The 27,879-nt window shown below is 44.1% G+C and overlaps 1 protein-coding gene across 3 annotated transcripts in view; it reads left to right on the top strand.

Annotated features, from left to right (window-relative positions):
- CACNA1G (calcium voltage-gated channel subunit alpha1 G) overlaps positions 1–27,879 on the top strand; it is a 146,883-nt gene that overhangs the window by 73,625 nt on the left and 45,379 nt on the right. For all 3 annotated transcript variants that reach the window (XM_043528379.1, XM_043528378.1, XM_037914245.2), the window contains exons 17-20: positions 9,440–9,540; positions 11,929–12,052; positions 19,195–19,263; positions 20,375–20,559. In XM_043528379.1, the coding sequence (XP_043384314.1) occupies positions 9,440–9,540; positions 11,929–12,052; positions 19,195–19,263; positions 20,375–20,559 (479 nt within the window). The remainder of the gene's footprint in view (positions 1–9,439; positions 9,541–11,928; positions 12,053–19,194; positions 19,264–20,374; positions 20,560–27,879) is intronic.

Here is a 27,879-nt window from a genome sequence, read left to right as displayed (position 1 = left end):
GGGGCTGCCGGTGGGTGTTGAGCACCCACTATTTTGTTTTCTTTGGGTGCTCCAGCCCCGGAGAACCCACAGAGTCAGCGCCTATGTTCCTTCCCCTGGAGGTTTCTCCAGCTAGGTTTCACTGCAGCCCTGGCTGGAACACACATTTTCCACTCCTCCTGTTCCACAAGAAACCTCCACCCATTATCAGCCTGGATAGACACAAGCACCCATTCTGGATGCATAACCTGTGTCCCTCGAAGGGACTGAGCCCCCGTGGCCTATCAGTTTGCAGCGGGTGGTGTTGGGGAGGGTGGTGTCAGGGAGGGTGAAGGTTACAAAATGAGACGTGGGCTTTGCAGCAGGAGGCACAATAGAATGGCTTTGAATGGAGCCCCAGATGATCTTAGCTCTTGGACCTGAGCGTGGTGCCCGTTCTGTTCTTAGCGCTTTAGATGTACTTTGTAGGAGATCATGCAAAGCTATTCTTTGATGTTGTTCCCATCTTTCTGTTTCTCCCCCCCCCCCCCCACCTTTGCAACTTTTGCTTTCAGTTTTGGGTTAGAATGAGTGCCAAAATCTTCAAGCAAACTCAATGAAACCACCAAGTTCGAACTGGTTCCATGCTCAAATCTCACATGCTTTCTCTGCAGAACCATAAATGGCAACATACAGGGGAGAGGGCTGATGTGGTCTATCTGGGATGTGCAGCTGTTAGGAAGGCTGTGTCATTTGGTTTCTACTTCTGTTTTTCAAGTGATATAAGTCATGCAGTGGACATAGCCTGGCTATCTGTGCATTATCTGAGTAACACTTGGCTAGTCTGTGTAGGTGCACTGGATGTGGGTTGCGGGGGGGATGGGAGGAGACCAGGGTATAATGAGTCTACACCCTCCCATTAGTACAGCAGCAAAGGAGCCTAGTGTTACTCCCTGGTCCCAGAGGGGATGTCCAGACAGATTGGGGTCAGGTCTCCTGTACATGCTAGTATCCAGCAGTAGACGCAGCACAAATGCATTGCCCGTCTCTGGTTATTTAAGAAAAAAAATCTATCTTTGAAACAGAGAATAGTACGTTTCTCTTTCTCCAACTATAAGGTCGAATTCTGCCCTCAGATGCGAGCGGGCAATTTCTATTGATGTAAACAGGAAAAGCAGATGTATATCCAAGGGCAAATTTGGCCCATTAATCTCATTGACTTAATAGACTCATAGAGGCAGCATTAGCCTTTGCATTAATTTCAATGTGAAGAGGCATTAGTCCAATATGTATGTCTCTTTCAGAGGTCTGAGAAGTGCCATTTAGAAAACGTTTGCTAAAAGCATGGCAGGGGGAGAAAATCAGCTGTAATTTTGCACTGATTAGAGATGCGAGGTGGTTAAGAGGCATTTCCCATTTTACATTTTCCCTGGATCTCTGCTTTCAAATGAATGTGTGTAATTTGTACTGTGACACCGCGCCCAATTTGTGTAAATGCCAGAGCAGTTTCAGAGTTAGAGTCACTGCAACCGCACTAGAGATGCATCTAAATACAAAGAACCAAGCTGAGAGCTGTCATCCACCCTGTCCAGCCCCATTAAGGGAAATCAGGGGGATTGTGTGGGTGTGGGTTGGAGGTTAGCACCAAACTTGGCCTTCAGGCAATAAGGAACATAGAATGTGACTTATCAAATAAAGACCTCCTGACCGCCTTCCCCACATATCTCAGCGACTGGAGGTCTCCTGGAACTTTATCTCCTTGTGCGTGCAAGCATAAATGTGACATGAACATCTCATTTTACTGAGATCTTTCATTCATCCCTGACCTTCTTCTATTATGCTAGCAAAACCTGCATGGGGATGTTGCAAAGGCTAACGAGACCTTAAAACATCTTCCATAAGTTACAGCAGGAGAATTTCGCTCCCTATCTGGAGAGTTACAAACAGGATGAGACAATAACAGGTGATAGCAAATTGCTAATAAAGGGAGAATCTAAAAACTTATAAGGCTCAACCAAGGGTCTAGGCTTATTCTGAGTTGTGAGCCTGCCCTAGCTCTCGAGCAGCTGGCTTGACAACTAGCTAAAATCAAACTCTAAGCATATAGCAACTGACACTGTGGCAGCAAAATCTGATGATATTTAGGATAATGGTCTCCATGTTCTTGTCACAAACTGATGTCCATGAAAGACCCACCAGTCCTGCTCCCCTTCAGTTTGCAGGGAGCACGACTGGGGACTATGGTAGGGTTGGTGAACTTTAATCCATGCTGAACAAGGAAAGGCTTAAACCCCATTTATTGCCCTGGAAAGAAAAGTGCAGCTTGTAGGGACTGCATCAGGCTAGGAGTGAGGAGTTGTGGCCCACTGGGCAGATGGATAGTGTTGCTAACTGCTGTGCCTTGTGAACTAGGAATCATGAAAAGCCAGAGGTTTCTTATGGGGTGGAATGCCCCTTAGAAGGAGGAAAGGACTGGAGGCTGGGGGAAGGCTCTGGCCGCCTTTTTCCTTCACTCCCCGGGCAAGGGGAGGACCGGGGCTGTGGGGACATCCTGCCAGTAGGGGAGGATTTCTTTTCTTTATTTGATTATGTCACTTGGGCACACAAGACTGTGTGGAATTAATTGCTGAACCAGGAGGAAGCCAGGGTTGTGGGGGTAGGGGGGGAACTTCATAGAACCATAGAATACCAGGTTTGGAAGGGACCTCAGGAGGTCATCTAGTCCAACCCCATGCTCAAAGCAGGACCAATCCCCAACTAAATCATCCCAGCCAGGGCTTTGTCAAGCCTGACCTTAAAAACCTCTAAGGAAGGAGATTCCACCACCTCCCTAGGTAATGCATTCCAGTGCTTCACCACCCTCCTAGTGAAAAAGTTTTTCCTAATATCCAACCTAAACCTCTCCCACTGCAACTTGAGCTTCTTGATTTGTGGTGTGTGTTAGGCCTGTCTACTCTAGGAAATTAGGTTGGTATAGCTACGTTGCTGTGGAGTGTTAAAAAGCCACACCCCTGAATGACACAGTTGAACCAACGTAAGCCCTGGTGTAGACGCCACTAGGTTGACAGGAGAATTCTCCCATTGATCTAGCTACCGCCTCTTGCGGAGGTGGATTATCGACTCTGACAGGAGACACCGTCCCATCGGTGTAGCTAGTGTCTTCACTAAAGTGCTACAGCAACGCAGGTTCAGTGCTTTACGTGTAGAGAAGCCCTTAGTCTGCTTAGACCAGTGACCCCAATAGATTGGGCAATGACTCCGGTTACTGTCCCAGAAAGGAGATAAATGGATATTAGCCATCCATACGTGGGCAGAAAAAGGCAGGCACCCGCCAGCCTCTGAAATGCTGTAAATTGTCAGTTGTAAATTGACTGGGCCTGGAGAACACAGCACAGCACAAACACTGGCTAGTCTATCTTAGTGAGCATTTCAGATGCAATGAGCAACCCGCGTGGGTCAGAAATAGGCATCATTCTCCATTGTAGTGTTAGTCTGGGCAAGTGTCTGCGAACAGTCATTATTGTAGAAGCAGCTGGGGCAATACTGAGACTGTGAAAGAAGCAGGTTGTGGAAATATCTTAGTACAGTTCACTGGCATTGGAGAATGAAAATTGAACTTTGAGAATGTTAATGGATGCTAAAGACTACCATAATTGCAAAGTACATACTGACGAGAAACCGAGGTTCTTTTGACCAAGATATAGTTGCTAGCCACAAATCTCCTTTTTTATAATACATTTATTCCACTATGTCTCAGATGTGGACTCTCAGGCTATAATTTTAACTGATTGCTTTAACCTGGTTCTTAACCTCCTAGAAGTTCTGCAAACCACTTTGGTCACCCTGGAGATGGAATTTCTAAGAAAAGGGCCTGTAATTATTCTCAGAAGAATAATTATTAAAATTATCAAAAGATCATGATCTTATTGCTAGCTGGAGACATTTTATCTTCCGTCTCAAGGCCAGATTTCTTTCCAGCTTACCTGAACCAAACACCTAAGTGGCACATCAGAACATACTGCATGCAGTATCTCTTAGTTTTAAAGACTTTAGTCTTCTCTGCTTTCCATGGACACAGTATAAATATTTACTGTAAACAGACTAAAGTCCCTGTAGTAATGTTCTAAGATCTGGGTTTGCTCTGGTGTACTTTGCCAAACTTCTCATCCCTATTTTATTGTGCTGTGCAATGAAGTGGATTGTTTGCTAGACCAGTGCCCTCCCAGTGTTTCAATGGTTCTGTTGATAAGAGTTTGTAAACCACTTGGTGCACTTTTGAGATGGAAAGTCCTATATTATGGCAAAATAAGGTTCATGTTTCTTGGATCATCCTCATTGTGAGGGTTCTCCTGAATTCTTACGCAGAGACCATGTGTTTTCTCCTTTTTCAAACAAATAATGAAACAGCGGTTACTAGAAATTATTGTGTAGATTAAAGAATTTGTTCCCTCCGTATTTTGAGCTTCCTGCTCTGATTTCCTCCTGTCACTTTTTGGGGTCTTTGCCCCCAATTTAACCTGGGTAGAATGAGAGGAAATTTCAAGTTCTTTTCCAAAGAAAATAAACAAGCTGGACTCTTATTTAGATCAACGTGATCCTAGAGGACTAAATGTGCCCTTATGGAGCAACGCCCAAAAAGCTGTCTTTATTGGATGTACTTGATGTTTTCTGCACTGAACTAAAAACTAGAACAAGGGCCAGATTCTGATCGCCCCAGCCCCAGTTTACATTAGTGTCACTCTATTGACTTCAGTGAATTCACGCCCAATTAACACTGGTATAAGTGAGACCAGAATCAGGCCCATTAACTCTTCTTCACAAAATAAAATTAAGGGATCAAATTCTGCTCTTGGTTGTACAGGTGTAAATCTGGAGGAACTCCACTGAAATAATGGCCCAATACAAATCCGTATTTATACAGGTGTAACTGCAATCGGACTCTGACCTGAGATCTTTGATGTTCATATATGCTGGTCCAGTTTTTGATTGTTCTCTCTCACACTCACACTCAGTGAAATTTCCACATTCTGCAAAAGGTCCATTGTAACATAGAACCAAGCTAGTGAGAAATAGGAGTGGAAAGTGGGGAAGCTACGTAGTCTCAAACCAAAAGACCCTTCAAACACAATCCCCCGTACGCAAAGTGCAAATAATTCTGTTTGCGCTTTTTCATCTGCTTTCACCTTTGGCTGTTTTTCACTAGTTTTGTAACAAGCAGATCAACAATAAGGGAATCATCTATTTTACTATCTCAGTCTTCCCCTGCTCAGTGTTTAGAATGAAATAATCCAGTCCTGAGATTCACAATACATCTTCTAGCTTGCATTCAGTTGACTTGTTAAGCATGGATGGTTTATTAGCAGATTTTTTTTCCTATAATAAAATTTTAATAGATCAATGTCGCTCTGCTCAAAGACGTATATCAGTCATCTTTTAATGTCAGCATTCTTCCCTTCTGCCCTTAGAAGCACATTAATAATATCTGAAATTCCTAACCAGGAAACTATTTTTCAATAGATCTCATTAATGTAGTCTCTACAGGGTTCTCTATTCCCCCTTTGATGTTTGAACATAACACTGGTTAATATCAATGGGAGTTATGCACGTGTTTTGTCCACCGGATAGACCCCAGGGGCATGTCTCTCTTTGTCAACTGGGTAGAGGCACTGAGTACAGAGGGAATTTAGCTTCAATAGGCCAGCAAGATCATGCCCATAACATTCTGTCTAAGAAACGAGCAACTGAATTAAAGGGTTGGTGGTGGTTGTTTTTCTTCTTGTTCTTCCACATCTTTATTCATCCTGGCCAGGTGTGTCTTATGAACAAATAGATATGATTTAAATAACATAATTGATATATCTCTTTGAACATAATGGAAACTCCAGCAGCAATCAGGCTGATTGTAAGCAATGCTGTGTATCTGGACTTTGCAGAGAAAGCATCTGATGGGGGTCGGCTGGAAATACTCATTTTTTATTTCACAGAGCTTTGGCTCAGATGATCGTGGGCCAAACTGTGCTCTGTTACACTGGTGTAAATCTGGAGTAACTCCTTTGACTCCAGATTTCCATGGATATAACAGAGAACAGAACTTGGCCTAGTATAAGGAAGCCAAAGCTTCAGTAATGACTGATGGATCCATGTCCCAAGCCTTTCCCATACATGTTGAATAGAGGGACATGATGGAAGTTCACTTTTCCCCTTTATTATCTGATGTAGCCTTTGAACTGCTAGCTGCAACAATTAGACAAAACCCAAAATATCTTAGGCATTAAAACTGGACAAAAGGAACATAAAGAGGCATTCTGTGCTGCTGACGCATTACCATTCACTTCAAATCCCCAAGATAAATACCAGAAATGCTTTGAATAATAGATCCCTTTGGAACCCGTCCAGCATACAATATTAACTGGACCAAGTCACAGCTCTTACTACATGTTCAAGGGCTGGGGTAGCTATCAGGGTTCTATCTAGAACTTCGAAAGGTGGCTTTCGTTTTCCAAAGGGTTCAGTTTGTCACCAAGCATTTTCATTAAAATGGACACTGTACTAGCTATTAACACTTGCTAATGAGACTCCTGGCTAAGTGCATATAAGCACAGAAAGCATTTCACCCATTCCACTCAATTACACTGACAGCTCCAGTTTTTACAGTCCAAACCAGCTCAAACTGCTAATTGCTCAGCTCCTAGGGGGAATGCGCGGGGTTGTGTTTAAACTCTATCATTTTATGCACTCCCAAGGTGCCTGTTTTGACTAGCAGTCTACTGGGTAGGGCACTGGACTTGGAAATCAAGTATCACAGGTTTAGCTACTACTCTGCTGAGTGACCACAAGCAAGTCCCTGCACATCTCTGTGCCTCTGTTTCTCCATTTTACAAATAGGGATAAAGACACTGATCTTCTTTGTGGATAAAAAGTGCCATTGGGCTTGATCCAAAGCCCATTAAAGTCAATCGAATAATTCCCATCGACTTCTTGGACTTTTGTACCTGTCCCTATAAGAGCTATGTAATGGCATTATCCAGAATTAAAAATATGGAGTGTGTGGGGAAAGAGGAGTGTACAATGAGGATACAGGAAATTAAGAGACCTATGGATTATTTAGTCAGGGCAAATTGTTTCAAGTTATTTGTCATGAGAAGGCAAGACTGTAACCTGGAAAGTGGTCATCATTTTCACATCAGACCCATGATGAAAACTTGGGCCTTATAATTCACTTACACCCTTAGTGCCATTCGATTGTCCTTTTGGTCCTTGGAGGTGCTAGATGGATCCTCTGTATGCAGTGTGCAAAATTCTGCTTCTGCTTTCACCCCATGCGACTCTATTGGCATCAGTAGGTTTGCAAGCAATGTATGTGTGCAATTTGGTCCAATGTGTCGATATCAATTACAGCTTAAACTATAAGAAGTTTGAGGTAATTCAGTAAAGCTCTAAATATTGACATATAGCCCAGCAATTGGGATAATAATGAGTATATAAATCCAACAGTTGATTGGTTATAAATGATAATCTCTTAAAAGTTAACCTTCAGACTATAAGAACAGGAGTACTCGCGGCACCTTAGAGACTAACAAATTTATTTGAGCATAAGCTTTCGTGTGCTACAGCCCATTTCACGAAAGCTTATGCTCAAATAAATTTGTTAGTCTCTAAGGTGCCACAAGTACTCCTGTTCTTTTTGCGGATACAAACTACCACGGCTGCTACTCTGAAACCCTTCAGAATATAGTGGATTTCCAACTAAAGGCAATATCTGAAGTCTGAAATTCTAGCATGTTGGAGGAAGATGGGTAGAACCTGTGGCTAGTTTTGTTTTGGGGAAATCAGGTTTTAGTTTTGCAAAATCCAATCCAATCCATGTTGATTTTTTGCCCATTCCCCCTTTGTCTGATCCTCTCCTAATGTTATGGGAGGGGGTTTCAGCCAAATGGCTCTGCTTTAGACCTCTCCCCGGTTGGAGATTCATCAAGGACTAGATTGTGCTACCCTTATTGATGTCCAGTAGCACTTTGCTGCACAAGTAACTCCATTGATTTCAAAAAGTCGGCACATGTTATAAGCTAGTATTCAGTGCAAGTAAGGGTAGCTCTCTGCCCTGAGGGGTTGGCACATTGCTACGTGGTTTATGGTACTATGGAAAGAACAAATCTAATATCGGATACAGCTGTACTCTATGGGCCTCATCCAAAGCCCATTGAAGTTAATAGAAAGATTCCTGGTGACGCTAACAGACTTTGGATCAAAGCCCTAAAATCTGCCCTCCTGTCTTAAGCCACCGTGGTATAAGTAATCTATTAAAACGGTAAGGAAAGTGCACACTTGACATTCTGTTAATGGACCAAAGTGGAAATCACTGGTGACTCCTCCAATATCACAGTGGTGCACAAATATGCCAGTCATAAAGTTCGAGGCAGGAATGAACCTGGTCATCGAGTCTGAGCTCATGTATATCACAGGCCGCTGTACACCACCCAGCCAGCTGCACACCAAGTCCAGCAGCCGGAATTCGACCGAAGTTCCACCAACACAGGAGTCCACAAGTGGTAGGCAGATGTCTGACCCTCTGCCCTTTTTATTGTCTCTAACATAAGCCCTATATGTTCCTCTTTTACTTCGAATTAAAGCTCGGAAGATTCGGGCAAACATCTGTTAAGTATCCAGAATGCCTGAGACTGACCACAGAGCAGAGATTTTAACCAATACACTTGTCCTATTAGTGTATTCATGATGCTATAAAAATAATGGTAACAGAGTTTTCAGATGTTTAGCGAGTCCTGTCACTAATCAGCGCAGACCTGGGCTCTGCTGGACTAAGCCCCAGTTTTTGATGGCAGTGCCGTGCACAGTGGGGTCTTTGATTTTTTTTCAGCTCATAATCAGCTGCTTTGCTGAATGGTGAGTGACATTGCTGCTATAGGAAAAAATGTGGCATCTTAGTTTTGTGACTTATTAGGTTTGGAAGACCCTTTTTTTAAAAAAAACAGCTTTCTCTGTTTTTTTCTTTATGATAACTTTTAAAACGCCGTCTCCATGTTAGAGTGGTGACTGTGAGCAGATATCATGTGCAGCAGTGCTTGTTCACACTGTAGATATCTTTAAATGTATGGCCTCCCACTTCCTTTACACAGCTGTGCTTAAGACATTTCTGTAAGTGGAGTTGCATGCATGTACTCTTAGGTATCATCAATCCATCCCTGAGGTGCACAGCAGGTCATGTGTACTCATGCTGTCAATTTCATTATTTTAGTTTTGTATTATACACAAGAAATGTCATTCAGAAATGACCCCAGCTTGCAGGCCTGCAGTACTGCCATGTAACTTCCAGGTTGACAGAGAGGAGGAGAAATTAAAGCATCACAAGGGTTTCACGCTGGGTTGTTTGCTTTGTCTGGGTTTCACTCCATGGCTGATGCTTGCTGTAGTTGCTCAGAATAACTGATTACAACTCACTGTACAGTTGTCATTTTTCTTTTAGAGCAAAAGTGAGCGTATGAAGGCTTGGATAAGGGCACACCTACCTTCCTGGTGCAAAGAAAGGGATTCCTGGTCTATCTACATCTTTGCTCCTCACTCTAAGTAAGGCAACTTCCATAATAATGTGATAGCTATGGGTAGAATTGAATGAAAGTGTTACAGTGGATTACGCTGCCCCAGCACCGTGAAGATCAGAGCCTTCATTGTATGCCAGCCTGCCCATCTCCTAGCTGGTGCATCGATGAGGGTAAAGCCCACAGCCCTATCTAAATCTTGGAGACAGATTCTTTCCCCGTTCCACTCCCTATGTACCACTCCATTGACATATAGTAGCAATACGGGTTGCTGCAACTGGCTGGAGAGCATTCCCCTGGTGCAGATAAATTCTAGGGTTACTGTAAGCCCTAATGTAAGGATGAGCTGTGGGCAGATCATGGGTGTGGGCTCTTCGCTTATAGTATCTCTGGGATCAGAGGCTGCACTGTAGATCATAGCCAGCAAAAGGAGCAGCCCCTCACTGCTTTAACTTACACCAGGATCAGGTTCAGCTCCCAGAACAGCCCACAATATGGAGCATGAAAAGATGGTTTAAAGCCATCTTTGCCCTCACCCGTGCCCTGTGCCTCCTGGAGGTGCGGCACGGAATCTGAGCCCCTGTTTATTCACCTGGAGTACCTGAGGAACTCTGCTTCCTCCCTTAGGATAGGTGGTCCTTTGGTCCTAAGGACTTGTGGACACCAGCTGTTACCCCCATATCAATAGACAGGTTCCAGACATTGCTTCATGGGCACACACTGTTCGTTAAAGAAAGAGAGCAGAACCCGATGAGAGCCTTTGCCCTGGTGGAGGTGAGTACCAGGGGAAGCCATGCTGCTCCAGGCTGGGAAAGCTAGGACCTAAAGGTCAAGGGGTCAGAATAGCTGCTGGAGGTAGCAGCGACCAGTTGTTTGCCCAGTCGTTTGTGGTGGTGGTCAGAGATGGTGTGTAAATTACAGTCCCCTTCAGGCAGATTCTCGTTGAACTACTCTCACCAGTTCTTCTTGACTTCACAAGGAGCTGCAAAGAGGTGTGTGTTCAATTAAGCTGGGAGCCACTTTAACTGATCCCCTTCTTCCAGCTCCTCAGTGTGTAGTTAGGGGTGGGGCTGTAAGTAGCTCCAGGGGAGTCTAACTTAGTGTAAAGGAATTGAAGCTAGTGTCAGGGGATCTAAATTGCACATCACCCTTAAATCTGGCCCTGCGAGTCTATGGAAGTCTATAAGAGGCTGGCAATGCCTGCCTGGAACACTTCACCCTTTTAGCAGGTGTTGAGCCTGCTGGCAGAGTTAAGTTGGTCCTGCTTGACTCACTGGGGCAGGCAACTGGTTACTCCGTTCCATGACGCTTCCAGCAGGAGCCCACTGGGAGGTGGGAGGATCTAGGCTGTGGGCTGAGAAGTCCTAAGGGAGGAACCCCAGGCACAGCCACGCTTGAGAGAGAAGGCTTGAACAGATCTTTATTATGCTGTTGTTAATTTCTTTCTTAATAAAGCCAAGCACCCAGGGTGAGCTTTTGACTCTACACAGTAGGTGGGAAAAACAGCTGGGTACAGTAGCTAGGTAGATCCAATAGCATCTAAATTGGTGTCACATATGCATTGAGGGGACCAAAAGAAAGTATTACACCAACTTAGTCTCTAGACTTAGACTTGCCTCTGAATTTGGGCCTTTGTGTTCCCTTTCTCCCATCGCCTAGTCACACCCCTCCAGGAAAGGCTTGTTGCTTACATAAAGGAGCAAGAGTCTTTTGTTCTTTCCAAGGGTCAGCTGCTATATGGCCATCTGGAATCAGTGCCCTGATACACGTTCATGCAGCAATGTCATGGCTTGTCCTAGGGGACGCCTTGTGTTTTTAAGCTGGAGGCCCAAAGCAGCATTACAATTCATTCATACAATGATTACATAGACTTTTAGAAACAGACTTTGGGAAATGTAATACCATATTATAAATCCTGCATCAACGTACAGCCATCTGTCATGCTAAATAGCTCTTGTTCCTTTGTTCAGCATAGCATTCTTTAGCCAACACACTCAAACTGGGCTATTTTCGAGCTAGAGATGGAGTGAAATTAGAGCCTTGAATCCAAACGTGTCTCTGACCCTCGGAGTAAAGGAGAGCTTGAAATCTGAACCTGGCAATAGGTGTAAGTTGCAAGCGGCTGCTCTCTTTACAATGAACCAAACCCCAAATCCAACCAAGCACCCCTAAACTTTGTGGTGGTTGCAAACTGTGTTCAGATTTTGTGGCTTGAACCCTTTTCTGTTTATACTGAGAAAAATTTGCTAACACATGGCCACCCTAGAGAAGGAGTTGGGAGTCAGCAACGCACCTGCTTTTCAAGCCGACTGTTCAGTTCTCACGCCGTGCATAAGGCTGACGCTTTGACAAAAGTTTTTCAGACCAGTTAGGTGTTAACAGCTCATTATGTGTCTTTTTTGTCTTTTCTGGACAGATTCCGTCTGATGTGCAATAAAATCATCACTCACAAGATGTTTGATCACATCGTCTTGGTTATTATCTTCCTGAACTGCATTACCATTGCCATGGAACGGCCCAAAATTGAGCCCCACAGTGCTGTGAGTATCAGAGTTGTGCATTCATTGTGGAGCCACCAAAGCTCAAGTCACACTGGACTCTCTCTCTCTCTCCTTCATACTATTGAGAAAGAAGAGGCCAGATCCTCAGCTAGTACGTATCTGCATAGCTATATTGAAGTCATTGGGGCTATGCTGATTTACACCCGCTGAGGATCTGGCCCCGAATTCCAGATCAGGACTCAGATCCTTAGGGGCCATGTGGCTGCTTTGTACAACACTGACACAGTGCTTGGACCACAAACCCTGTCTGTCTGGCCCAGAGAGGATCTGCCAGTGAGAGATGAGCATGCAGTGGTATAGAGCCAACTTGGGGGCTATATACCATCCACGCTTCCTGCTGCTCGTGGTGTGTGGGACGTGCAGATGGCTAGATAAAAGGGAGCACCACACGTAGGGACGTCCCCTGCACTGCCCTGGTCCAGCAGGATGTTTTAGCTCTTTGTGATCATTACACGCCAGCGTAAGTAAGGGCAGCCCTCAGGCTCCAACACAGCACAGTGGAAACAGCCAGGCACAGAGCATCACGATCATCAGGACAGTGCATGGGAGGGCTTTAAGCCATCTCTGCGTGCTGCTCGTGCCTTGTGCTCTGAACATCATGGCTGTATCCAGGGCTCTTGCCCCAGCTGTTTATAATTTGCCGTTCATGGTTTATTTAAAAGAAAATCAATCCTGCCTATGCGGCGTTAACTTCAGCACTAAACGTACCTTTACAGCACATGCTGAAGTGGACTTTCCATGATGCTGCCAACAGACAGGGATTCTTTCAGGCATTCAATCCTCTGCCCTCACCAAAGTTTCTTTAATCTGATTCTGAAACGTACAAGAACAGCACTCATGTGCTGGGAAAGACATCAAGGCTTCCACTTTTAATATCCCATCTCCCCAGCCACAATCAGACTGTTTTAATACATGATATAACTAGGACATCTGTCTCCATTTTCTTCTCTGATAAACATTCAAACACTTTTACTCTCTCTGCGCAATGTTAGCTCCTTCCATCTGTTCTGCATTGGCGTATGGGTGGTGGGAAGGGATAGGGGGAAGCTGTTCATTTTGTACTTTTCTGGCTTCTTTGTCGATCATCTTTGTTATGACATAAGCAAATTGAATGGATACAAGCACTGTAATTCCATTTCCCTGAACCATTTGCTTTAATAAATTGCATAATGATTTTTCAAACCAGACCCTCATAACATCAACTCCTATCAGTCAGATGGGCAGAATCATCCACTTGCTCTTTTATTTTTGTATTGATTGCGGCTGAGAGGTACACTAGGCTGCCTCTGACATATTGCAAAAGACTGTTCATATTGCAACAATATAAATCCCTGTTCCCTCAGTGCATGAGTGCCTTGCTGTTTATTGTCTGTGGATCTTTAGGCCGAGATCTTAAAACTAAGGTTCTTTGTGTACATTAAAGATCCCCCTAGCGCTCCTCCTCAGAGAATAAGCATGCCCCAATCTCCTTAAGCCAAATTTCTTTCCTTCACTGTTGTGCAATAAGTGACTGTCCTCCACCCCAGAGATGGCTGCATTTCATTGCATGTATACAGTAGCAAAGTGCTTTGGAGTCTTTCTATATAAATGTAAACTCTCATTATCATTTTGTCATCTGTCAATATGTGAGTCCAGTGGGTTTTCTGAGGATATAGCTGGGGAAAGATGCTGGGTTGATAGCCCTGGATAGTGAAGCCTCTGTATCCCCAGAATATGTGCAGCATGGATAGTAGCTCCAATGCAGACTTCCTCACAGTTCCCTAGCCCTGCCCGGGAAGGGCCCACCATTAGGGTGAGTGGTGATCAGTCTTCACAACCCATTCGGTCCTTGATCTCTTCTGAGTCTTGCAAGGTTGCCAGTTAATGCCAGGAGTGGTGATGGCTTTTGTGATCCCCTGGGAACTGGACTTTAGCCACCAACCAGCCAGCAGATGGTAACAACTCTTAGTCACTTCCAGCCTGGGCTGGATCCGAAACAATGAACTTAGACGGGGAAGCATGACCGATTTTTGGGCGCAATGTTATGACAAAGGCTCTAGCATGCCACAGAAGGCTCAAGAAGCTCAATCTATTTAGTTTAACCAAGAGAATGTTAAGGGGTGACTTGATCACAATTTATAAGTACCGAGATGGGGAACAAATATTTGATAACAAGCCTTTAATCCAGGAGACAAAGATATAAACACGATCCAATGGCTAGAAGTTGAAGCAAGACAAATTCAGGCTGGAAATGGTGTACCTTTTTAGCAGTGAGGGTAGTTAGCCATTGGAACAGTTTACCAGTGGTCATGATGGATTCTTCTCCATCACTGGCAATCTTTAAATCAAGATTGGCTGTGTTTCTAAAAGTTCTTCTGTAGTAATTTTTTTTTGGCGGGGCGGGGAAGGAAGTTCCGTGGCTGGTGTGATACTGGAGGTCCGACAAGATGATCACAGGGGTCCTTCCTGACCTTGGTCCTTATGAATGGGGCCTATAGTATGGAGCAGGGTTCCTGCAGATCAGGATTCTGTTTTCACTAAACACTCATATTTTTCCAAACATGTTAATGAAACAGGCTTGTCATTCAGCCTGGGAGTTTTGTGAAACAAGGTTTGGATCCCCTTGAAACTATTAAAACAAAAACACCCTTTTAATGAGAGTCCATTGATGCTGCTCTCCGTTAACTCACTTTTTTTTAATGAATTTGACATGGTGAATTTGGATGCTGCTGGAGCTTATTTGGAGCTCTCAGCCATTGTTTAACTTACAGATGCCTTTTTTCGACTTCTGTTCCCCATTAGACATTGTCAGGCGGGCTGCTCGGACAGCTGCTGCACATGTAAAAGGCTGGCTTGGGTGGGATGGGCATGCTGCTCACATGAGCTCGCTCTTTGAGTGCGGGAACAGATGAACTGCTTTGGATGCTGGGCTCCCTCCCCATCCAGTCCATTGGGGGAAGTTGTCCTGGCATTTCACATGGGTTACTTCTAGTGACTTTAGTGGGTTTCATGCAGCTGATGGAGGCTGAGATTTTTCCAAAGCTGGTGAAGGGATCTGGAGGCCCTGTTCCCATTGAAATGAGTGAGAGCTGGGTGTCTATATCCTCTAGGCAGCTTTGGAAATCCCGTTGTAGCTCTTGGTATTGTGGAGACTCTTAGAAAGCTAGAACAAAGAATTTCTTTGCTGTCCCAACTTTCTTGGGAGGTATTACATGCTGCTGTCTGGACTCACCTGCTGAATATTGCAGAAATAGGGCCAGATCCTCAGCTGGTGTAAATCAGCATAACTCCACTGAAGTTATAGCAGCTGAGAATCTGGCCCACACATTTAGGAGCATTCCTTCACATTCTGAATGGCTCTTTGGTCCCATGTTGGGTCCCCTTAGAGCCCTGTCCAGAAACCCTTGCACAGAGGGGTATTTTGTTTGCATGGATGTTCGGGGAAAGGCTGGTGTGTGTGTGTTTGTTTGTTTTTATGGTGACCTGGATTCACACGCAAATACGGGTATTCGTTTTCCCCTCCGTGCTATTTGTTGTTCTCCAGTTTCAAAGCCGTCTGACCTGGGCCTCTGGGACATTGCACCAGTCAAGGTGCGGGATGGCCCTGGGTGAGGACAAGAGGGGGAGCAGCAAAGATGGGGAGGAAAGGTGGGGTGTCTCATGCTGTTTGAAACGGGAGAAGTGAGAGGATTGGTTGGGAGTCTGGATGTGGAGGAGCCAACGGTGCGGCGCGTGGGAGATGAGGAGGACAGTGGTACTGCCAGTGGTGAGGGGAGAATGAGGCACTCTGGTCTTGCCAGGACTCGGAGGAGATTTCTGAGATGCAGAAGTGGACAGAGGAGAGAGAGCCCAGGGGCAGGAGGTAGGTGTGAGAACCATCAGCCTGGGTATGGTAACCATGGGAGCCAGTGAGGTCACCCAGGGATCAAGATGAGCTGGACAGAAGATGGAAAGCAGAAGCGGGGAACACCCAAAGGAGGCACCGCAGGAGATGCTGAAGGAATGGCAAGAGCGAGGCAGGGCAGGCATGGGCACACAGCCCCGTTCCAGCTGACAGAGCTCTTGCCTGGAAACACAAATAGTTATTTTAGCTTCACTTGTTTCAAATAATTGTACTTTGCCTTCCAGAGCCATGGATTTTCTCACTGCCTAGAGTCAGTTCTCTACCTCTCCCAATTAGAGCTGGCCAGTCAGAGCAGGGGAGGCAGGCCTTCCTGTTCCGGAGAGTAGGGGATGCCGTGCATGGAGACTGCACTTCCAAATCGCTGCACACTTGCCAAAGAGAAGTGTAATATTCTGAGTCTTTTATACCTGCTATTACCATTTTATCTGCACTGCCTAAAGCAGGTGCTTATCCGCTCCTGCAGATGCTCATCCCCACCGCACACTTGCCGACCTTTTGTGCCGCACTCTCTTGAAGACCAGGGATGTTTTCTATCATGGCTCGTGCAGTCACAGCAGGGGTCTTTACGACGTGATTAATTATGGACACCAGGATGGAAACAAGCTACTTTTAGTGATTCTTGTGTCACTCTCAGTAAATCATGGCCTGGCAAGTGAGAGTTTCCATGGTGTTTTCTCGTAGTTAAATTGCAGCTGGTTTTTAGAGAGCTGCATTTCTTAGAGAACTGCTCTTTCGGGAGCAGTGGAAATAAATCCAGCATCCCTAGTAACGTTACCATAATATTACAGTGAGATGTTTTAGTCCCTGCGTGAGAGTGCGTACACGCATGCACACACACACACACACACACACACTCTGTGTTTCTGTCTTACTCCCCCCTTCCAACTCTCCATCTCACAGTGCAAGCAATCAGAGATTGTATAGGGATTAGGGGAAAATGTAATTTATTTAATGATCATCATTAAAAAGAAAGGTTTCTGCTGCTTATAGATAGGGAATTAGGCCATGGCTCTCATCTGTAATCACTAGTTACTTACACAGAAGGAAAGCATGGTTTAGTGGTTAGACGATAGGACTGGGTTAGAGCATGGGAACACTGCTGGGTTCTGTTCCCAGTTCTCTCGTGGTCTTGGGCAAGTGATTTAAACTTCTTGGAGGCAGATCCTCAGCTGGCATAAATTGCCATAGTTTCTTTGACTTCAATGAAAACATGGAGACATTCCAGAAGACTGGAAAAGGGCAAATATAGTGCCCATCTATAAAAAGGGAAATAAGGAAAACCTGGGGAATTACAGACCAGTCAGCTTAACTTCTGTACCTGGAAAGATAATGTAGCAAATAATTAAGAAATCAATTTGCAAACACCTAGAAGATAATGAGATGATAAGTAACAGTCAGCATGGATTTGTCAAGAACAAATTGTGTCAAACCAACCTGATAGCTTTCTTTGACAGGGTAACAAGCCCTGTGGATAGGGGAGAAGCGGTAGATGTGGTATATCTTGACTTTAGTAAGGCTTTTGATACTGTCTCGCATGACCTTCTCATGAACAAACTAGGGAAATGCAACCTAGATGGAGATACTATAAGGTGGGTGCATAACTGGTTGGAAAATCATTCCCAGAGAGTAGTCATGCTGGAAGGGCATAACGAGTGGGGTCCTGCAGGGACTGGTTCTTGGTCTGGTTCTGTTCAATATCTTCATCAATGATTTAGATAATGGCATAGAGAGCACACTTATAAAGTTTGCGGATGATACCAAGCTGGGAGGGGCCACATGTGCCTTGTAGGATAGGATTAAAATTCAAAATGATCTGGACAAACTGGAGAAATGGTCTGAAGTAAATAGGATGAAATTCAATAAGGACAAGTACGAAGTATTCCACTTAGGAAGGAACAATCAGATGCACACATACAAAATGGGAAATGACTGCCTTGGAAGGAGTTCTGCGGAAAGGGATCTGGGGGTCATAGTGGATCACAAACTAAATATGAGTCAACAGTGTAACACTGTTGCAAAAAAAGCAAACATCGTTTTGGCATGTATTAGCAGGAGTATTATAAGCAAGACACGAGAAGTAATTCTTCCACTCTACTCCATGCTGATTAGGCCTCAACTGAAGTACTGTGTCCAGTTCTGGGTGCAACATTTCAGGAAATATGTGGACAAATTGGAGAAAGTCCAGAGAAGAGCGACAAAAATGATTAAAGGTCTAGAAAACATGACCTATGAGGGAAGATTGAAAAAATTGGGTTTGTTTAGTCTGGAGAAGAGAAGGCTGAGAGGGGACATGATAACAGTTTTCAAGTACATAAAAGGTTGTTACAAGGAGGAGGGAGAAAAATTGTTCTTAACCTCTGAGGATAGGACAAGAAGCAATGGGCTTAAATTGCAGTAAGGGCGGTTTAAGTTGGAAGTTAGGAAAAACTTCCTGTCAGAGTGGTTAAGCACTGGAATAAATTGTCTAGGGAGGTTGTGGAATCTCCATTATTGTGGAGTCGGTTAGACAAACATCTGTCAGAGATGGTCTAGATAATACTTAGTCCCCTGCACTCAAGGCAGGACTAGACTAGATGACCTCTCGAGGTCCCTTCCAGTTCTATGATTCTATGGCAGTTTACACCAGCTGAGGCATGGTTTCTCTGTGCCTCAGATTGCCTTTCTGTAGAGTGGGTATTCAGCTTACTTTACAAGAATCATTAAGCCCCACAACAACCATGTGAAGTTCTCTGAGATCCACAGGTGAAGGGTTGTAAGACACCCGCTATGTATCATTCATAAGGAAACTCTCCTTACATCTGTCAAGCACCCCCATGCATCCCAGAGTACTTGGGGTGGGTAAAGGAATGGCATAGAACCTGGGAAAGTGTGGAATGGCCAAAGGATACATAGAAAGAATGGCTTAGATTTGAGAGAGAAGGCATGTGAATTTCAATTGCACCCTTCGCTTATTTCACCCATCACCTGTGGTGAAGAAAGCAGAAGCCTATAGAGAAAGCTGGCAGCTGTCCATGGTACTGACATACACAAAGTAACATAGGAAAAGAGCTCTATAAACAAGTGAAATGTTATCATGTAAATGTTTGGACATCATCTTCAGGAGCAAACATTCCAAGACTTATTTCAGCATAAAATCAGGAGAACATTAAGCAACCACCCAAATATATATCTCAAGAGAGAGATTTGGAGAGCAGACTATAAAACCTTGTCTCTCGTTTTCTTTTTTTATTTTTTATAGGAACGAATTTTCCTAACGCTGTCCAACTACATCTTCACAGTAATCTTCCTGGCTGAGATGACAGTTAAGGTAAATGAAGCCAAAGCATAAGCCTGGCTGTGCTGCATTAGCACCATTTTATTACTTTGGATTTCTAAAGCCCCTGTGCCCATTTTTCCAGAGATCATCATGTCTTAATCTGCTCTGCTATTTGGGAAGGAGAAGTAACCCAATAAATACCAGGCACTTTATTCTCCATGCATTTTGCACCACCATCGTTCCACTGAAGTTATTCCTGATTTACAGTAGTATAGATGAGATGAGAGGCCTCAAATCAGCAGTCCATCCCTTTTCAATAGAGCACTTAAGCGCATGCTTTACTTCAGCCATGTGGGTAAGTCCCATTGACTTCCATGACCTAAAGATAAGTTTACGCTTAAGTGCTTTGCTGAAGAAGCAGTGTGACATAGTGGCTAATGTACTGGACTGAGACTCTATTCCTATCTCTGCCTGCCTCTGGCTGTTGGGTGACCTTGGGCATGTCATTTCACCTCCCTGTGCCTCAATTTTCCCATCTGTAAAATGTGGATAATAATACTGACCCCTTGGTGAAGTGCATTGAGATCCACTAATGACAAGTGCTGTGTTAGAGCGACGTGGTGGTGGTGGTTTGTTGTTGTTTTATTAAATGTATGCGTAAATGCTTTGCTGAATTAGAGCCAAAATCAGGCCCAAAGATTGGCAAGACTTTTTCCTGTATGTCGCTCTCATATAATTCATAGCATCTCAGAACTATTCTCTTCTCATTTGGAAACTTCCCCTGTCTTCTGTATTTGCAAATCCGGTGGAAAGCAATAGCCTATAATCAGGACCTCTAAACCACTTCTCTCCCCCAGTAGCCCAAATAATCGTGATCAAATCTTCTGTGCAACAGCTATACGTTAATAGAATCACTTTTGCACAACTAGGTTTAGTTGCATTAAAAATATATCAGCTGTTAAGGGACAATCTGCGGTGTTTTTTGCAGTTATTTTTATAGTCCTTACGGTATAACACTTTACAAAATTGTCTAATTAGGTTTCTATACTGGGAAGCAAATGGACTCGCAATCACTTATCTGTGAATAATGTATTAGCTGCAAGTCGCTAACTGGAAGAAACATACTGGCTGAATTAGTCATAACTTGTTGCCATTTGGGCAGGTGGTGGCGCTCGGCTTGTGCTTTGGGGAGAAGGCCTACCTGAAGAGCAGTTGGAATGTGCTCGATGGGGTGCTGGTTCTCATCTCGGTCATTGACATCCTGGTTTCAATGGTATCGGACAGCAGCACTAAAATTCTTGGAATGCTGAGGGTCTTGAGGCTGCTGCGAACACTCAGGCCATTAAGGTAAGCAGCGATTTGGGGCTAGATAAGATAGAAAAGGGGAGCAGGTTGGCTGTGCAAGCTTCTGGTTGGGGATGGTTCCCTGAATCTCTCCATGCAAAGAAACGGAACTGTTTTCTGGAGTGCGATGGAAGGGTCCAGTGAGATCGAAAATGAGGGATTTGCTGCTCAGTTCTGTGCTCAACCTGTCGTTGCCTTTACAACAAACTGCCAGCCTGATTCTGAGACATGACATCCTCGGGTCCTGTTGGAGTCAAGGGGAGCTCCAGGCACTCAACACATCTCGGGGTCAGGCTTCACTGTGTAGCAAACTGATCAGTGCCCCCTTTGCTCATTAAGACACACATCCCCTGCTATTTGTGCTCTCATTCACTCTGCGTGAAGTGTTCCTTAACAGCTCCTTTCCCCTCTCCCTTCAGGCAATCAATGGTTTTTGCAACCAAGAATAAAATTAGTAGCAGGTGGCAGCGAATTTTTGAAGATTCAGAGACCAAACTGTTGCTTAACCTAAAATGTGAAGATTTTTTTTCCTCCAAAATCTCCATTAATTTCACTCTGATACTAATTGTAAGAATGGCCAGATGAGATGAGACCACTGGTCCCTCTAATCGGGTTTCCTTTCGGACAGTGGCCAGTATTGGATGCTTCACGGACAGGAACAAGATATCTTTTAATGGACAATTGAGCAATAACCTGCCCATGGAGGAAGTTTCTTCCTGACTCCAAGCAGACAGTGCTTGGCATATGAAGGTTTATATCCTTAATAAATATGATAACCTATCTAATATAATTGGGGATGTTCTTGTTATGCTGGAACTAACAAGTGTATCATCCCCACAGTCTCTTTACACATACATTGTATCGCACTCCCCCTCCCTTCATCTGGTGTTTTTTCTCTTGGGGTAGGGGTGTATCTCTTTCTTTCTGTGTGTTTATGCAGGGCCTGGCAAAACAGGGCCTCATTCTGACTGGGCCATCTGTTTGCTACTGCAATATGTATAATAATAATAATAATTAATAATAATAATAAAGGTCACACCATCTGTATATTTCTGACATACGCTCCTCTGAAAGAATCAAAACATAGGCTTTGTCCACATGCCCTGTTAGAGCTGGATCAAAAATCCTTTAAAGCTTTTCCATTGCCTTCAGTAGGCTTTGGATCAGCCCTTTAGTGGGTAAAAAACAAGAGATGAGCAAATTAGCAACTGCTAATATTTTTGCCATATCTGTCCCAAATTGCATGGCTTTTACACCTTTTGCCATTTATGTGCTCAGAAGTCCCCAGATGGTGCACACACAGTTCATGGCAAGCATAAAATATTCAGATTTTGAACTCTACTGCTGAGTTTTGATTGAACAGATATGTTGCATGATATATGTCTGTTCCCTGATTGGGTGATCGCAACCCTGACAATCAAGTTTCCAAGATGAATACTTGTGATTGCGGGTTCAGGTTTGGCTTTCTTCAGGTGTTTCCTGGTGTTCCCTTATCGTTGGCGGATTCTGTGAACATTCCTGACAGCATGCTTGTTTGTTAGACTTTTCCACAGAAAGCCACAGGGCAAAAAGGGCACAAGCACCATTAAAACAGATCCGTTTAAAGCAAAGATTCTCAAACTGGGGCTTGGACCCAGAAAGGTCACAGGGGCTCATGGCCACCCTGCCTTTCCCATACTGCTAAATGGAATGGGGATCCTGGCTAGATTGAAAGAGGTGGCCCCGAGAAGTCCCAGTATGGAAAAGGGCATGTTGGGATTAAAAAGATTGAGAACCACCAGGTTAAAGGTTCGAATGCACATTCACAGAAAATTGTTTACAGTATCTACCAAGCTCTTCTCTCCCCTTTCTAATACATTCACAGAAAAAGTATAAGATAATTGGAATTTCTACAGGTAAAATTAGTATCTATTTCACAGCAGCTTCAACTGAGAGATGCACATCACATTTGGAGAATCTCCTCCCGTGAAGGTTATTGGTTTTCTCAATGAGCCCGTGTTGTTAGATCACATCTAGATAAGATGTTTTGAGTGAGCTTTACATTGATCTATCGTGTTTCCTAGGGGTTTTTTTTTTCTTCAATTTAAGGCTTTGATCCTGTTGTCAGTGAGACTCCATATCTGTGTATGGGTCAGCCTGCTCAGGATTGGGGCCTTAATTCACATGAGCTGTCCTTGTTCATGTGAATTATCCCATTCACCTCAATGGGATTATTTGTATGAGTATAAACTTCCAGTCTGAAAGGGTATTTTCAGGATCAGGCCCTTACATTATTTTGTTCCGTTGGCGTAGGATGTATTTTCTCAAGAGGGTACATGAATGTTTGTGACTGACTAAACGGCACAAACATTTCATAATGCAAAGGAAGTTTTTAAACGATAACCATGAACCATTTGTTTCCTAAATATGTTCACAGTCGATTCTGTTCCTCTGTCATTAGATTTGTAGGAAATGAAAAGCCAACCGTTAAAGTAGGGGCTTTTCAGTCATTCATAAATCTCCACATGTGGAAATCCATCTGCTGTTGTGCACGTGTACGTATGGACTCAGCTGACCATGACCTCCCTGCCCAAGGCCAGGCAACTTACTTTGCTGTCTCATTTAAGAACAATAAATGTTGCATTCTTTAGCTCCACCTGTTGGGACGGCTGTGTATGTGCAAGTGTAATTGGGTGCACAACTCCGCCTCCTCTTGTTTTAATCAAAATGACGCCCATATTGTCTGGGAAATTAGCTGCCATTAATGTGGGAATGGCAATTCATTGTATGAAGTTCACTTCGGAGCCTGGACCCTGCACAAGGCCCTTTGTGATGCTTGAGCCAGCCCAAACTTTTCATGAGTTGGGGCTGAATTTAGCAAATAGTCTGACGCAATAATTGGGGGGGACCAAATTTTTTAAGCCGCAGCTTTTCGCTACAACATTTTCAAGATGAAACGTTTCCGCTTTTCATTTCAGAATTGGTGTTTTGTTTCCAAATTTAACTAAATGTATTTTTTAAAAAGTTAAACTCCCAAAAATGAAACAAATACACACTCACACATATTCATTTCCAGTCAAATGAAACGTTTCATTTGTCTTGAAACAAATTGGGGGGGGGTTCATTTTGACAAGAAAACCAAAATATTTCCATTTCAGGTCAACCCAAAATTATCAGCCACCGAACTGAAAAAAATTAGTTAGTCACTCAGCTCAAGGTCAGCAAGTGTCACATCTGGCTGCCATTTGCCAACTCCCTGTATAGGCACAAGGGGTGGAATTGCAAGAATGGCTACTGGGGAGTGTGATGGGGTGTCCACCCCACACAAGGCCTGAAGGGGGGAACGTGGCTAGGTGGGCCAGTTAACCACCTGGGGCTGCACCTAGAGGAGAAGCCAGGGCTAATTAGAGATGAAGCTCATCAGGAGGGGCCTGTATAATGCCCCGTAGTTGAAAGTAGAAGGGGGCGGCAGAGACGGAAACTGCTGTCATTGTCAAGGTGGGGGAAGGTAGGGTAGGAAGCAACCCAGGGATACAGCAAAAAGGGATAGACCTTGTACAGATCTTGAGTGCTTGTTGTAGGCTCCCTGAACTGGAAACCAGTGTAGAGGGTGGGCCTGGGTTCCCCTACCAGCTGCTGGGGAAGTGGCACTGTTATGGGGCAATGAATGGGAAGACTGCCTGGGACAGGGGGTTCCGAGAGACTTTGATATATGCCCCCCAGAAGGGGAGGGCTACAGTGACCTGGCCAGAGGGCCAAGCCACAAAGCGGGAGCAGTTGAGTCTCAAGCAAGCGAGACAGGGAGAGAGATGGAGTGAGCAATGTCAGGAAGGGACGTCAACATGGCAGAGCTAATCCCCAGATGCGACCAGAAGGAGGCGCTCCAGTGGTGAGTATAGCGTCCCGGGACAGGGAGACATCAGGAGAAAAATCCCTGTGAGAAGCCACCGCTCTACACCTCACAGCATTGAACTTGAGGAAAGTGAAGGTGTTTTGTTAAGTTTCCTTTGGCTTATGGCAGCTTGCCTTGATTTATGGCCCTAGAGGTTTGCTACTTATAAAAGACCTTGCCGATTACTACTTTGTCTTATTTTGCTGTAGAAATACCCCACTGCCTTATACAGTACATACAGTTGTGTATGCAAAATCACATATGCATATGAAAATCAAGTATTTGCTTGTACACCTGACCAGCAAAGTGTACAGCTGGCCATAAGCATGAACAAATATCCAATCTGCATATGTGCAAATCATGTACATGCAATTGTGTGGACATAATTACACATGCCAGTCATTGAATATCAGGCCTAAAACTATACAAAGGGGTATTCAAGCCCCACTATAGGCACAGAAGTTTGAAAATGCATTCACAAAGAAGGGGCATTCCAAGGCATTTCCACTGCTCTCTCTGATGTACCAGCCTGTAGAAGAATTGCTGATCCAATAAAGTTCCTTCCTAATGCGTTCAACCTGCTGTTGTCAGGATCAAGTGCTACAGCTCAAGATACAAGAGAAATCCAAATTAAAAATGGATTCAGAATTAATTTGGATAGGTTTCAATGCTATTTTACTCTCTTTAGCGCTTTGGCTACAGCTTCCAAAGCAGATGTGTAAATTATTCACTCTTCCTCCCATCGCAGTATGAAATAGTCATTTCATAGGTTCGCTCCTCTTTATCATATTATCACCTTTGCTGGGTTTTTTTCCCTGTGGAGGAAAGTCTGCATTAACACTGAGCTGCCACTTCTTTATACAAATGGGCTGAGCAGACTAGCAGGCTTAAAGTTAGTAAATATGTTCCAGCTGGGATGAGATTGACAGCAGTCTTGGAGCATCTGCATGCTTGGAGTTTAGCAGCATTGTGACTGCTGAGGCCAGCAGAACCAAGAGGAACTCAAGGGATTAGCATTTTTTTCATGCTGAAGAACTTCTATGACTCTAATTTCCTCATTTGTCAGATGCCTGACGCAGGCTGAAATTGTCCTTAATGCAATCTTGGCTGGCTACCGTGTCACAATGTCCGGAGGGCTCGAATCAGCTGGATCGTTCAGCATTAAATTGCAGGAGCAGTGGATTGGATAGCATGGGTTTGCAGGCAATAATATCAGCAGGATCTTGGGCAATATTGACGAGGCGCTGGGATGGTTAAAGCCATCATAATGGAGCTGACACTAATATCTCGGAAATGCTGAGGTTGCGTTACTTTGCGGTTCTGTCTAGGGCCTTATCCGGCTCTCACGGGAGTCTTCCCATTGACCTGGTGGATCTTAGCTTCAGTGCCTGTAAGCATGAGGACTGTGATGTTTTTCATTAATTAGTGTTTAACTTTCTGACCGGTGCTGGCAGCAGCAGCAAGTGCCAGCTCAATATCCAGAGGTTCCTCTTAAAATTACAGAATAAAACCATCTTGAGCCCCCACCCAGAAATTTGGGAAAACTAAATACCTCTCCTGGGCGTCTTTAATAGTCAGTACGTCCCGCCTTGCAAGCACCGAGTCTGTGTATAACGAAAAGCAAACTTTTATTGAGGGGACGCAGCATTACTTTGGGAAAACACAGCAACAATGACTGTTGGCCAAGACAGAAGAGTGACCTCCTATTCCTTTACCCTGTGTTGGATCGCAGATGATGTCGTATCAGGAAAATCACTTTGTTCCATCTTTAATTTGGTGTTGGTGCTGGTGAAAGTTGCCAGGCCCTGGAGACTGAATTTCTTCATTGTATCCACAGAATAGAGTTTCCTCACGAGAGGAAGGATGGTCCATTGGAGAGCTGCTTGCTCAGGATGCAAGAGACCTGGGTTCAGTTTCCTATTGTACCACAGACTTCCTGAGTGATCTTGGGCTCACCACTTAATCTTTGTGCCCCTGTTTTCCCATCTATAAAATGGGGATAATTGCACTTTTTGTGGGGCCGTTGTGAGTAATGTGTATGATAGTGAAGTGCTCAGATACTACAGTTATGGAGAGGCATAAAAGTACCTCGGATTCATATACAGAATAGGCATCAAACTGATTGAGACCATGCAAACTTTCCCCTAACATGCTTAAGCCCTGATCTGGGTGTATTTCAGTCTTCATGTGCTTTAGCCTGTCAGCTGAGACGCTCAAAAAGGGTGCTAATGAGGACAGTGTTCGTTGTTTGTGATGTGGAACCCTGCCTGCCCAGAAGTGATCTGAGATCAACAAACATATTTAACATAGCGTGCTAAGCTGCCATTTGAGGGTAATGATTTGTTTTGGTCGCTGCCAGCCTGGCTTAGATTTGATTCACAGCCTTAAAGGTTAAAGACTTCATAACTCCTTACATTCCCTGAGCCATCCAGTCCTCTCCAAACTCAGGAAAACAGCGCAGAGCAGACAGAGAGCCAGGGAGTGTAGTAAGTAACAACAACCGTTACCTGAGCACAACAGCCAGAAAAACAGAAGCATCTGCCTTTTGTGTTGTGTTGGTAGGGAGTGGATAAAAATATCACCATCTGTTTCTTTTTAACAAGGGGAATTGACAAGCTACCCTTGACATTTAGAGTAAATATTTTACCAGAAAGAAGGAATTTTTTTTTTTTAAGTTTTTCAGGCTATTGTTTAAAGCCAACAATTCCTAGGGGGAAAAAAAAGGAAAACAAAAAACCACCATTATTTTATGGCTGTGCATGTAGCTCTGCAGTTTAACTCTATAGGCACCGAGACACACAAGGAATAATGCAAACTTTCAGAGAGCATGAGGCTTATCCTTCATGCACCTTATTAAAGCCAAACATCACTGTCACATGGCCGAGTCCACAGTGACCCCTGCTGGGAGAATGACACAGTCTGGGGCAGATGCAGATTAGACTAGCACTCAGACTGGGAGGTAGGTTTAAGATGGCAAGAGGCAGGTTATTGAGATAGGAAAGCAAAGATACAAGAGGGAGGTGTGAAAATGCAGAGGGACACTGAGCTGAGCAGGGAGAGACATTGGGGAGCCTGTGATAGGATCAGTGTAAGACATCCTTGTCCCATAAGTGAACAGGTGCTTTACATTTTGAGTGCCAAGTTTTCAAAGGAGCCTTCAAACCGATGTCCAAAAAACACAAACACACACATGCGCACACACACCAATTTATGGGTGCAACATTTTTTGTGCATAAATGCCTGACTTTCCATGCCTATATTTGTAAGCAGCTTGGCCATAAAGACTAGATTTACAAAGTGAGTGAGGCCTCTAACTCCCATTGATGTCAATGGTACTTTTGTAAACCTCACTAGAATCCTATTTGCCCCTAAATACCTTTGTGAATCTGTCCGTAAATGACTTGATGGCTTTTTTAATATACACAAGCTTAGTCCTCTTATTAAAATATTGC

The sequence above is a fragment of the Chelonia mydas genome, chromosome 14 (genome assembly GCF_015237465.2).
Source record: "Chelonia mydas isolate rCheMyd1 chromosome 14, rCheMyd1.pri.v2, whole genome shotgun sequence".
Classification (NCBI taxonomy): domain Eukaryota; kingdom Metazoa; phylum Chordata; order Testudines; family Cheloniidae; genus Chelonia; species Chelonia mydas.
Note: the sequence above shows the minus strand (reverse complement) of the source record. Positions and strands in the feature narration are given on the sequence as shown.